This window comes from Rosa rugosa, chromosome 3 (genome assembly GCF_958449725.1).
Source record: "Rosa rugosa chromosome 3, drRosRugo1.1, whole genome shotgun sequence".
NCBI classification, from domain to species: Eukaryota; Viridiplantae; Streptophyta; class Magnoliopsida; order Rosales; family Rosaceae; genus Rosa; species Rosa rugosa.
The window spans coordinates 55,760,372-55,772,863 of record NC_084822.1 but is presented as its reverse complement, the minus strand read 5'-3'; the positions used below and the strand labels follow the sequence as shown (position 1 = coordinate 55,772,863).

The window sequence follows — 12,492 nt, the reverse complement described above, 5'->3', positions numbered from 1 at the left end:
TCTTTCTATGTTTTATTTAGTTATATTTTGCTAACCCTTTTCTAGGGTTAAGATGATGCCTTAGCATGCATGTTTATGTACTTTGATGATATATTGATGGATTTATAGTTTCTTTATGATGAATTCTTAGTCACTATTTGAATTGATGCTTTATGTTTAAGTTCTTTGATTGATCACCTTAGGGCTTTGCATCTAGTAATTAGAAGATGAATTTGAGGCGTACCTGCAATATAATTCAAATTAGCTTCTTGTGATTAAGAGTTGTGAATTACATTATTGTCGTACCTGAAGTAATGGTTTGCATGATTCTCTTGTTTTCTAGAACGTAATGAGTCTTATGTGTTAAATTTATGCCGTACCTGGATAAACTGCATGTTAGGATATACGACCTCTGCCGTACCTGGAGAGAATCATACACTTAAGGAAAACTATGGTTTAAGTGCCGTACCTGGACTTAGATACGGGAATTGTCATCAAAAGAAACAAAAGAATCTGTTAATTGCATTGAAACATAAATAGGATTGTTAGTGGTTGATTCCGAAACCCTAGGTTTTATCATTATTTGTTTCTTTCTTTCTTTCTTTATTTAATTTTCACATTATTTGTTTAGTTGAAAACCTTAAAAATCAATATCTTCTTTAGTTTGATTGTTTATGTGTTTTTGTGTTTGGACTAATTAGGTTAGGATTTAAATTGATTATCAATCCTCAGTTGGAACGACCTCGTACTTGCACACTATACTAACGACGATTCGTGCGCTTGCGAGTTTTAATTAAAATTTCACAACAGGAGCTCGCTGTAGTCCTAGGCTAGACACGGCACTCAAGGTGCATAGACCGGGACAAAGTCTACCTCGTCCTACCAAATAATGGTAGCCACTTATTAACGGCATAAGGCCATTAACTACTCAAAAGCATAAATAAATTAAAGGAAGAATATCACAAATGGTCACTGAACTATGACCCATTCGACACTTTGGTCACTCAACTTTTGAAAATATCACTTTAGTCACTCAAGTTAGATATCGTCTATCACTTTAGTCATTGGTTTATTTCTGTTTATTTTATTCGTTAAAATCTCATAAATAATACATTATCTGAAGGATATTTTAGTCAAATTACTCAAAAATTAAACTTTTTTTTGTTGTCTCCTTTTCTTTTTCTGCTTTTTATTTGTTTCTTTCCCTTCCCTGTCTCTTTGATCTGCGCATGGAGCCATAGACAAAATTTTCAGAAACCCTTTCATGATCATTAAATCAAATTATCAGATCCGATTCGGCCTCGGCGGAGCGATAATTCTTGTTGAGCCTGTCTTCGGTGTCCTTGAGAAGCTTCTCGCAGGAGGCGTGGAGCTCCTCGAGCTGGAGAATGGCCTTGCAGTCTCGCTTCTCTTTCTCGGCGGAGTCGCGGAACTCCTGCTCGAGCTCGGCGAGGTGGGCCTGCCACTGGAAGCGGTCGACGTCGGAGGGGCGGGGGAAGAGAACGAGGTCCTTGAGCTTCTTAGAGAGAGTGGGCTCGATGTGGTCGAGCTTGGCCGTGGCGGTGTCGACGGCCTCGTGGTCGGGACGGTCGCCGAGGGCGTTGAGGACGGAGCGGGTCTGGGCGACGGCGGAGACGGCGCGTGTGAAGACTTGATTTGGCTTAAGTTAATAAAAGTCTAGTTTACCACTACTAAATTATGTTATAGCTAGATACTTATTTGTTTTAGTAAAAGAAGGGTCAAATATAGAGGTCTAGCTTTGTGTATGGGTTCATTGCTTGATCTCTGCTGACTTTAGTTTTTGTCAAAAACTAACTAGCTTTTATTGACAAAATACTAGAGTAGAACACAAGTGTTTCTTACAAAGAAAAGCAAACATTAACCTGTTTACATTCATTGTCAAAGAATGAAAAAAAAAAAGAAAAAAAAAGAGATAGCACAGATTGTGCTCGGTTTCAATAAGGTTACATAGATAGCTACAAGTACTATATTTACATTAATACATGTTTCCAAATGTCACAATACATCAATTTCTTATTTATGTTTTGTACTTATAGCTTCCTTGACTTGCTTCCATTACTTTTTGCAAAAGTATCAAAATTTCCAGCAAATATTTAGCTCTTTGTACTTCTTCTTCTTCTTGGGTTTCTTTAGCTGGAAGTTCTATTGAAACCTGCAATGCATGCACAGAAACATATTAGAAGAAGAAAAAAAAAAAACCTGGAAGGTTATTTTGTTTTATTTAACTGCTGTGTCCAGTGGCGGAGCCACATTGGGGCACACTGGGTCCCGTGCCCCAGTAAACTTTCGGATAGTTATATATAATTAAGTGACCAAGTAGGACAGATGGTTGGGATAGTGCAGTGGTCTGCCTTGCTATAGCTACATTACAGGTCCTGGGTTCCAATTAGGTTAACTGCAGATTTTTTATTTAGATTTTTTCCAATGTTTAATTCTAGCTTGCAGCACTAATTATTATTACTATTACTTATTTTTTCTATTACTATTTTTTTCATGTGGCTTGCTAGACATAATTTTAACAATATTCTTATCTTAAATTAATCTTACTACTAGATTATAATATTTCTATCAAATTTTTTTAATCGGAATTTTCATTAAAAATTCTTATATATAATTTGAGTTCTAAATTTTTTCTTCTCAATTTCTAAAGGTCCTTACCTAGGATGAAGTTCTAGCTTTGTCACTCGGTGTTACTTTTTAGTGATTTAGAAAATCTCTTAAAATAGAAAAGCATAGTTGCAACATGTATCGACTCTCAACTCAATCACAAATTTCTTATTATTTTTCAAGATTTTATTATTATTATTTTATTTTTGTGCTCCAGTAACCCTATGTTTCTGGCTCCGCCCCTGGCTGTGTCACCTAGTAGCTTGTTGAAAACACATGTTTACACACTTCTAACCACAATTAAGAGTCTGCAAACATAAAGTTACTTGTGTGCAGCAAGTGGCTGCTCTTAGAGCAGCTTAAAACTTGGGCAACAAGCTCAAAGCAGGAGCTGGCAGTTTGAGATAATCTTCAGATGATTTTTCTAAGCAGGAGCTGGTAGTAAGCTACTCCCAGTGTTTATCTAACTGACTGAGCTAAACAGGAGGTGGCTAGTCTACATATAGGTTCTCATGATTACATCTTCTAGTATAAAAGAGGCCTTTACCTGCAATAAGAAACACAAGTTAGAAAAGAGAGCAGAAAAACAATTTAGAGAATCTGGAAATAGCAGGGTCCGGAGACAAGTCTTTAGAGGTCTGGAAACAAAGTCTCAGCTTTACTAAATCAGGTTTAAGGTAGGGGAAGTTTTGGGGAACCTCAAGTTTGATTATATAGGTCTATTCATATGATTTTGAGTGACATTTGCTGCTGATCAGAATGTTTATGTTGTGTAACATATATGCTTAGTTCATCATCATGTTGTTTTATCTGATCCTAGCTTGAAGAAAGAGTGAAAATGGTTGTGTAGTTGAGTCTAATACTCGTAAGGGACTAGCAATGTCAGCCAATGGTATATACACTTGGGGAGAGAAGCCCCTTCAATTATTATTGATAAAACGATCTAATGTTTGGCAAGAAGACACTGGTGACCAAGATTAGTACAAGATTACTAACAACTGGAGTATAAGGAGTTATTTTCTATCTTGCACCATCACTAATTATATGTATGAGGTTTGCTCTACTGATCTTTAAGCTCACCCCTTTTATGATATTGTGCAGATCATGCTCTTGAGGGTTAGAATTTAATTTCTGGAAATCTGAAAGTAGGAGAAGGGGAAATAAATTTTTAGTTTGCTGTTTTGGTTTATCTGTGTACAATAAAGCTTATTTCCTAAGCTTGCTTTTGTTTCTCTTGTAAGAACTTACTTTTGTAATAAAGAGTTCAACATCCAAGTCACCTCTGATTCTCATTTTTTTCAATATAGTTTTTATTTGCCAAAGTGTTTCTTATCTTTGACAATTAAAAGTTATTCACATCCTTACTCACAAAAAAAAAAAAAAAAAATTTGCAGATTTCCAGGTTAGGGTGTGACAGCGCGGGTCATGGCGGCAATGACTTTGGGGTCGGAGAGGTGGGGCATCTGGTTGAGGAGGCCTGAGGATGAGGATGGTTGCTGGGGTTTGATCAACTGGGGCTGGCCATCGTCGATTTGGATGGACCCGAGGTCGGAGATGTTAGGGTAGGAGATGGAGTTTTAGGGCTTGTGAAATTGGTGATGCAGCCTAGTTAGCATGGTTCATTGATAAGCAAATTGAGATTCTGAGATTCAAATGGGAGAGTGGGAAATTAATCATAATCAGCCATGGATTTTCTTCTTTTTGAAAAAGCTCAAAGACCACCAATAATTTAGATTTTTTTTTATATAGTGATTAGACAAATTTTCCCTCAAATTAAGGATTTATAACAGTAAATCTAACGGTAGTGACTAAAGTCATAAATGATGTGTAAGTTAAGTGACTAAAGTGATATTTCAAAAAATTGAGTGACTAAAGTGTCGAACATGTAATAGTTTCAGTGACCATTTGTGATATACTCCCTAAATTAAATTCTGCAAATAAAAGACAAGCAAACAAGGGCCCAAAGATTTGGTCCAAGCCCAAACAATAGTCAAGATTGCAAGGAGAGATATGCGGCCCATGAGTCAGGCCCACAATTGCCTCTGCACACCTCCCACCGCCGCAGTACTGCTCTTTCAGGCGTGCCACCATAGCCATACCCCCACCCCATTAGTGCCACCCCTCCCCAGACCACAATGATCCCAGATTCGATCCTCTCCGATTTGGATTCCTAGCACCTGTCGCCCAATGGTCTCGAGCATCACCAATCCTTTTCTCCCTTCCACAATCCCACGATCGCATATCCAGAGAGGAGGCTGGGGATAGCACCACCCACCACCGCATGCCATTCCGATCCAGTCTTGACGGAAATCCCATCCCAGTCGACCCTATCGTTCCGCTGCAACGACCCAGAATCAACCCAAATTCCCAACCAGCTAAGTTGTAAGAGCAAGTTCACCCGTTGGGTCACCGGGTCACCTACTATTCACTGCTTTTTAGTGTATATTTTCATTCTCTTGGTCACGAAATACACTGTGCCCGTGATCCAGGGCACAAAATACACTGTGCAGGTCACCATGGTGACCCAGAACACTGTACAGGGTGACCCAGGGTACGAAATACACTGTGCTCGTGACCCATATGGTGAAATTAACACTAAACAACAGTGAATAGTGGGTGACCTGGTGACCCAACGGGTGAACTTGCTCTAATAATATCTCGCCACCCTCCTTGCCACCATCTTGAAAAAAGCCAGGATTTGAAACCTTAACCCGAAGCCAAGCAGCCAAAATAGGCCTCTGAAAACAAGCCCGTCTGATGACAGCGTCACCGAGACGCGCCGCCGGACAGAGGACGAAGGCTATGACAACCTACAATGCGTTCCTTTTTCTCTCTAGGAGAGGGCGTTGTTTTTATTATGTTTGCTAAATTTTGAAGAGATGGGTTTATGTATGCCAAATCAAAGTTTATTTGATACAAGTTTATCAAGACTTTGAACACTACAAAAATCAATTTCATAACTTCTTTTTTAGTAATGTTAGGTAAACCACATTTTTAGATTCACCTGCATCTTAACTTATGTGGCAATTGATGTGACATTGTCACATAATAAGTTGGGTTCTGTACTTCTATGTCACATCAACTGCCACATAAGGTGGGATGCATGTGGAATTCCAAAAAGTGGTTCACCTAGTATTATTCATTTTTTTGTCTTATAAATGCACAGCTTTATTTGCTTTCTCAGGTAAAAACATAAATGAATAGAATTGAATGATCTAGGACAATTTTATTTTTTTAGGAGAAAGTTTCCAAGTTAATTCTCACGGAGTTTGAAAAAGCATATGATATCTTTCGGTGTGCTTATTGCTTAGCCTCGCTTGAATGAGCATGTCAACTGTTAACCTTACCAGACATGTTCCCCCTAGTCTCATTTGTATAGGCATGACTCATGAGCATGCCCATTGTTAGCCTAGTTGACATGCCCATTATTATAATCATTGACCTTGCCTACCGTTAACCTCACTAGACATGAACGCCCCTCACTAGACATGAACACCGAGAGCCTTGTACATCATGGGTACTGCCAGTGTTGCTTCTATGCCAACCCCATCATCGTTGGCCTCGCTTGCAACTCTCAACTTAACATGTCCAACATTAGCCTCAACTTGCATGGAGGTGGAAACTGTTAAAGTCTCACAGTTATAAATGTGGCACTCCGTTGATACTCGAAGAAAAAACTCGGACCCATATAATTTTCATTACAGCAAACAGCAATTGAGCTGACTTTACATTCCAAGCCTACACATCACAGAATCACTCTTATTATCTCTAGCTAAGCACCAACGACCTTATTGCCCCCAAAAACCAACCAGCCATACAATCCTTATAATGAGCAAAATTATCGTCCAATCAACTTATCATACAAAAAATAATATACCAATGTCGACATGTACAGTGAAGTAATAATCTGTCAGATCAAATCCCGCATTTACAGTCACTCTGGAAATCGCCCTGAGAAAAGATGTAAACTCACAACAACAAAGATATGCATTGATTTCAACGTGCAGCTTGATTTTTCGCATGCTTTCTTCTGGCCAAAAACATAAAAATCCGTGGGAAAAATGACTTCTTCTTCTTCTTTCCACCCTTTACTTCTTGGGGGGATGGCTCACTTCCAGTGACATTTCCTGATGCATGGTTGGGGCTTGAACCATAAGGGTCACCTACTGCAGAGACAGGTGCCTGGTCAAAGCCCTTAGAATCTTTCACTCCCTCAAAACTACCCCTTGGGCTTCTAGTGGGGTTTACGGCTGCCTGACCAGGTTCACCAAGCTTTCGTCGTTGCTCGTGTTCGGCTCTCCACTTTCTCAGCTCCTGTTCAACACCCAATTTCCCTTCCTTGGCCTTCTCAGCCTTCTCCATTGCCATCCTGAGTGCTTCTTTTCTCGAAGCCATTTCCCTACTCACTTCTTCCAACTTCTCCGAGCTTCTCAGCTCAGACTCCTTGGCTGCCTCAATTTTGGAACTTGCAGCAGCAACTCTCGTGTTTGCCTGCTCCTCTGCCTCATGGGCACGTTTGCTGAGCTCATAATACTCCCCTATAGAGAGTGTTACTCCAGGCGGTGAATCAGCATCAGCGGGGGTGGATCGGGCTTGCTCACTCTCCTGCAATGCTTTGATTGCTGCTAACGCTAACCTTTCAGAAGCCCTTGCAGCCTCTATTTCCTTTTGTGCTGCTAATAATCTACTCTCCATAGTACTTGCTCCAGCCTTTGCTTGATCTGCTTCTTCTTTTGCCTTACGCAGATCTTCAGCAGCCATTTTGGCTAGTACCTTTGCCTGGTCAGCCTGTTGTGCTGATTGTTGCAACTCTTTGGGTAGCTCCACCATCTTCTCTCTGGCATCTTTCTCCTTCATCTGAACTACAGCTATTTCTGACCTAGTCCTGTCCAGTTCAGCTTCTAGAGATGCCACAGCCACTGATGCCATTCCTTCTCTTTGCCTAATGGTGGCACGAGCTGATTTCTCACTTTCAAGTTCAGAATTCAATGCCGAGGCAGCCACCTTTAAGCAATTTACTTCAGCAATTGCTTTCTCTATGTTGAGCTTCACTTCCTCCAGCTCCTTCTTTGCTGAAGCAACTGCTGCTTGTATATCAGTATGAGTTTTCCTCTCCGGTGTTTCTTGCTCATCTTTCGATTGTCCTCCATCACTGTCCTCCTTGAATCTTGATTCCATATAAGCAGCTAATTCAGCTTTTAAATCAAGAAGCAAGGCCGAGGCTGTGTCCAGTTTGGATTTAAGATCCTTAGCTGACAGAATTTGCTGGTTAAGTCTCTGAAGCTCCTCCTCTGCCTGCTTTATCTCCTTTTCCCAATGATGAGAATCTTGTTCCTTGGCCATGACTGCTCCAATCCTTTGTTCCTCTGCTTCCAAATGGGCAGCATGTGCAGACTCCAATGACTCCTTTGTGGCAATCAGTTCAATAGTTAGGTCTTCAACTGTTTTCTCAACTTCCTTGGATGCAGCAATGGCCTCTTCGGCATTTTTGATAGCCAAGTCTTTCTCAGTCACTAAAGAAGCATATTCCTTGTGCAGTGCTTCCAGCTCCTCTTTAACAGATTTTAGCTCTGTCACTGCAGCTGTATGCCTCGCCTTGGCAACCTCAAGCTGTGCCTTGGCTGCAACACTGGCCTCATCAGCAATACCTTGCTCCATCTCTTCCACCCTTAGTTTGGCAAGTTCCGAGTCTTGTTTTGCCTGACTCTCTTCTGTTTGTGCTCTTTCCAGGTTAAGCTTCAATTCTTCTACAAGTCTCTTCGTGCTGTCCAGCTCCTTCAATACTTTTGTTTTCTCATCTTCAGCAATCTCGGATCGTCTCTGATACTCCGGAATCTCCTCCTGTGCTTTCTCCAGTTCTTGCTCCACAAGTTTGCGTCTCTGCGCAGCCAACAGAGAATTTACATGTTACTTTGCCAAACATAGGTACACTTTCTGACAAGTAAAGTGTGACACTAAAATCAAGTTTTTTTCCCAAAACTCATATTACTACTCAGTTATGGATTCTGAAAACTGGGGTCTCTCTCTCTCTCACACACACACACACACCTAAAAAAAAAAAAAGGTCATAACTAGGAAAAACAAAAAGGACTCGAGAGATGTGTTATAGAGACTGGCTAACAAAAGAAAAGGCAAAGCAAATGTACCTCCACAGTTTGGATTCTATGGGCTTTCCAATCAACAATTCCTCCAAATTTGGAAACAGCTTCTTTAACTGATTCGAAAGGAGAAGTTGTATCAATAAGGCCTCTGCTCTTAGCACTATTAGGAGAATCACTGACTCCTGCTTTTCTCGCAGACAAGCTAGCATACTTTACATTGGGTGATAATACTGCATTGTTCACATAAGCCAGCTTAGCACTGTTAGGAGAAGAGGTGGCCTCAGATTTAGTAATTGCAGTTCTGGAGGTCTTTATATTGGGCAGAGAACGCACGGTGGATGGCACTACAAGGTCAACATTCTTAGGAACAGAATCTGCGACAGTATTCAGTATATTTGTCTCCGTTTTGTCAGCTGCAATAGTTGAGGTTGAGGCTGGAGTATCTGTTGGAAGATGTTGATTTTGTTGTAATAATGGGTCAACATCTTTAGGACCAGAATCTTTCTTCAGAGTTTCCTGAGTAACTGTAACTGTCGACTGTGAGGTTGTGGTATCTGTTGGAAGAGGCTGGTTTTGTTGTAATAATGGATCGACATCTTTAGGACCAGAATCTTTCTTCAGAGTTTCCTGAGTAACAGTAACTGTCGACTGTGAGGCTGTGGTATCTGTTGGCAGAGGCTGGTTTTGCTCTAGAGATGGGATCTTTGAAGTCTGTTCTGCAGTTGGTAATTTACCATTTTCTATTGTTAATGAGGTAGAAGACGGATTATCTGTTGGATGTAGTTGATTTTGTGCCAGAGATGGAACATCAGAAGCACTTTGTGCAGCCTCTGGTTTAGAATTCTCGTTCTTTAACAAATGACTATCACTTTCAACTCTGTCATGCTTTTCTGGGTTTGTAGGAGCATCCCTACCAGAGTGATCATCATGGTGGTTGGATGAAGAGGATTCTGGAGGAAGCATTTTTTCTGCAACTTTGACATCCTCCATTCCAAGAAAGTGGAAAGGAGTGACACAAGCGTATCTACAATCCAATAATGAAACTGGATCAGGAAAAAAAAGAAAAAAGAAAAAAAAAAAAGGAGATTAAAGTAAATGAAAGATCATATGAAACTCAACCGATCCTGAGATCTTCAGTTTCATTACTGCATAAAAGCAAACATAATCAGAGCTTTTGGCTATACAGGAACCTATACCATAATTTATTTCTATCATTAACAATACTAAGCGTCCAGGATCTCCCAAACATGTTACCAGAGTTGACATTCACATGCTTGATCTACAAGCAATTTAATATAGAAATAAGGAAGAGGTAAATACGGATATATATTAGCAAGACTAAACTATAATTGTGTATCATAAGCTATAACTTCTATTCAAATTCTCAAATCCAAATATAGAAACATGCAGCCTAATCAACAAATGTGTGAATGAAATGAACCAAGTAGTTAAAATCCCTAGTTACAGGTTTGCTGATATTGACCAACACAACAGTTCATAAACATCATGTTTATGATCCTATGTTAGCTCCTTTTTTAGAAACATCCACAAAACTATATCCTTTCGAAATCAAAGATGTCTACCCTGAGATCTGATCTCAGTTTGTAAATTTCAATGATCATTTCATTCTAAACTCAAAACTTAAGGACTCCGCAAAGAAAAGTATTTTCCACCGCAAACAGACTCCCAAGTTTTTAACAATATTACCAAAACCAAACAATGACAATAATAAAACACTCAAGTACTCAAGATTAAAAGGAAACAAGAAGAAAGCAAAATGACATCAGAGTAATATTTGAATTATCCAGTTACATTCATATTCATCTGAAGGTCTGAAGGCAATATGGTAATATAAATATGCACATAAAATCATGTTCTACAAAAATTCAGTAATTATTACTTCCATATAAATTTACTGACATGTAATTTTCCTTTTTCCCCAGTTTCGAATTTTTGCTGATGATCAAGTTGATGCTTACTCAAGAAATTCCCGCACTCAATCAAAAAAAAAAAACAGTGCGTCAAAAATATAAGCAAGCAATAAAAATATGACACGCATAGTAAAATAAAACCATACGCCATATTCGAATTTATCATCATATTGGCTGAGAAATTTTTCTTATTGTGTTCATTGACTTTCAATTTCCGAAATTCTTAGTTCAATGATCAAACTCAAAACTTGAAAAAGGCATAAAGAGCTGCATGCCTTCATACAGAAACAACCACCACAAACAACCCACAGATCAAACAAAACCAATCCATAACTAATAATAAGCAAAAAGCGCACACCTTTACTGAACTCAACCGATTAATTCTACACAGAACTCAAAATCCAATGCGAAACAGATTCAAATTCCAGGGTTGAGAAACTCAGAGCTCCAATCAGAAACTCAAAATCGTAACTTTAAGCCAAAACTGAAACCAGAATAAAGAGAAAGGAGCGGAGGAACATACCTGTATAGCTAGAAGCGAGTGGATTGGAATCGAAGATGATTAAAGATTGCTGAAAATAGCCATGAACAAAAAACGAAAAACGAAAATTAAAATTAGAAAACTCTGTATATGTAAGCAGCTAAGAAATCGCAGCTAAGAATAGGAGATGAGATGAGAAACAAACAGGAGTGGAGCCTACCTTCTCCTCCTCACACTGACTCGATCAATCTCTCTTCTAGTCTCAAATTTTTCGCTTTTTTTTTTTTTTTTTTTTTTTTTTGGGTAATATTCGCTGCGAGCTCTTAAAGGCTGTGGTTTTGGTGAAGTTGATTACTCTGTTCTCTGGTTTTTCGGGTTTTGACCAGAATCGGAGAGGGAGGGCTCGGCTCAGCTGCCCTTTTTGGTCCGGCTTGCCATGAAAATTTAGAATGAAAAGAATTTAAAGCAATAGGAAAAAGGAAAATGATGAAAGAAAAGTGAGGGAAAAAAAAAGGAGAAACTTTTTCTTTGATGTGGAAAAAAACTATTGGGAGCTGTCCTGTCTAGGTTTATTTTAATGGAACTAAAACAAGAGTAATAGGAGAAGATAAGATAGTCTAATATTTCTTTAGAAAAGGTACTTATGATTGGGTTTGGAAGGTTGCTTTATTATTATAGTTGTGGATGGCCACTAAGCGTTTTGCAACAAAAGAAAAATGTTTTCATTTTGGGTTGGTTATTTAAAAGGAGTATATATCAATCATGTAGGAATGTAGGATTACAGAAACATGAGTTTAATAGGTGGATTTAGTGTATTTTCAACAACTTCTCTAAGTTAATTTTTTTTTAGTGAAGATGAGCAAAACCAAGTTTTTCTACATTAAGTTTCAAGTCTTGTTAGTGTTGTTCTTATTAGTGAATCGGAAGGGACAAATATATATATATATTATTTTTATAATATTAGACAGATGCATCAATGAGTCCCACATTACGAATTATAATTTTTTTTTTTACTTTAGTCACCTAGAAAGAAATTTATACCGAGTTTTTTCAAAGCCTTAGAATTAGTGTTTGTGATGCATTTCTTATAAACCACCCCTAAATAACCGATGTCTCATTATTGTGTTTTATCTTTAATTTTTATCTATCTTCTATAGTATTACATTGAAATTTTAAAACTGAAAACAGTTAAATCACCCAGTATCATTTGGTCTAGTGACATAGTCTTCCCTTCGTAAGAGGGAGGTTGTGAGTTTGATTCAGGAAATACTAGTTGTAGCATTTGAGTTGTTTATCTGATAAAAAAAACATTTAAATTAATAAATTATAAACCAATATAACAATTTTGAACTCCAGAATTTCGTATTATTAC

At 38.6% G+C, this 12,492-nt stretch overlaps 1 protein-coding gene across 4 annotated transcripts; it reads right to left on the bottom strand.

The window, feature by feature from the left end:
• Nucleotides 1-6,269: 6,269 nt before the first annotated feature.
• On the bottom strand, nucleotides 6,270-11,487 carry LOC133736100 (protein WEAK CHLOROPLAST MOVEMENT UNDER BLUE LIGHT 1-like). 4 transcript variants are annotated; one of them, XM_062163533.1, is made up of 4 exons: nucleotides 11,341-11,487; nucleotides 11,163-11,211; nucleotides 8,754-9,732; nucleotides 6,270-8,487 (listed from the first exon to the last, which is right to left on the bottom strand). In XM_062163533.1, the coding sequence occupies exons 3-4, from the start codon at nucleotides 9,696-9,698 to the stop codon at nucleotides 6,604-6,606; spliced, it is 2,829 nt and encodes a 942-aa protein (XP_062019517.1). In that variant the 5' UTR covers nucleotides 9,699-9,732; nucleotides 11,163-11,211; nucleotides 11,341-11,487; the 3' UTR covers nucleotides 6,270-6,603. The 4 variants fall into 4 exon arrangements, with proteins under 4 accessions (XP_062019517.1, XP_062019518.1, XP_062019520.1 ...); XM_062163534.1 differs by lacking the exons at nucleotides 11,163-11,211; nucleotides 11,341-11,487 and adding an exon at nucleotides 10,998-11,143; XM_062163536.1 differs by lacking the exons at nucleotides 11,163-11,211; nucleotides 11,341-11,487 and adding an exon at nucleotides 10,629-10,958.
• Between the last annotated feature and the right edge of the window lie 1,005 nt (nucleotides 11,488-12,492).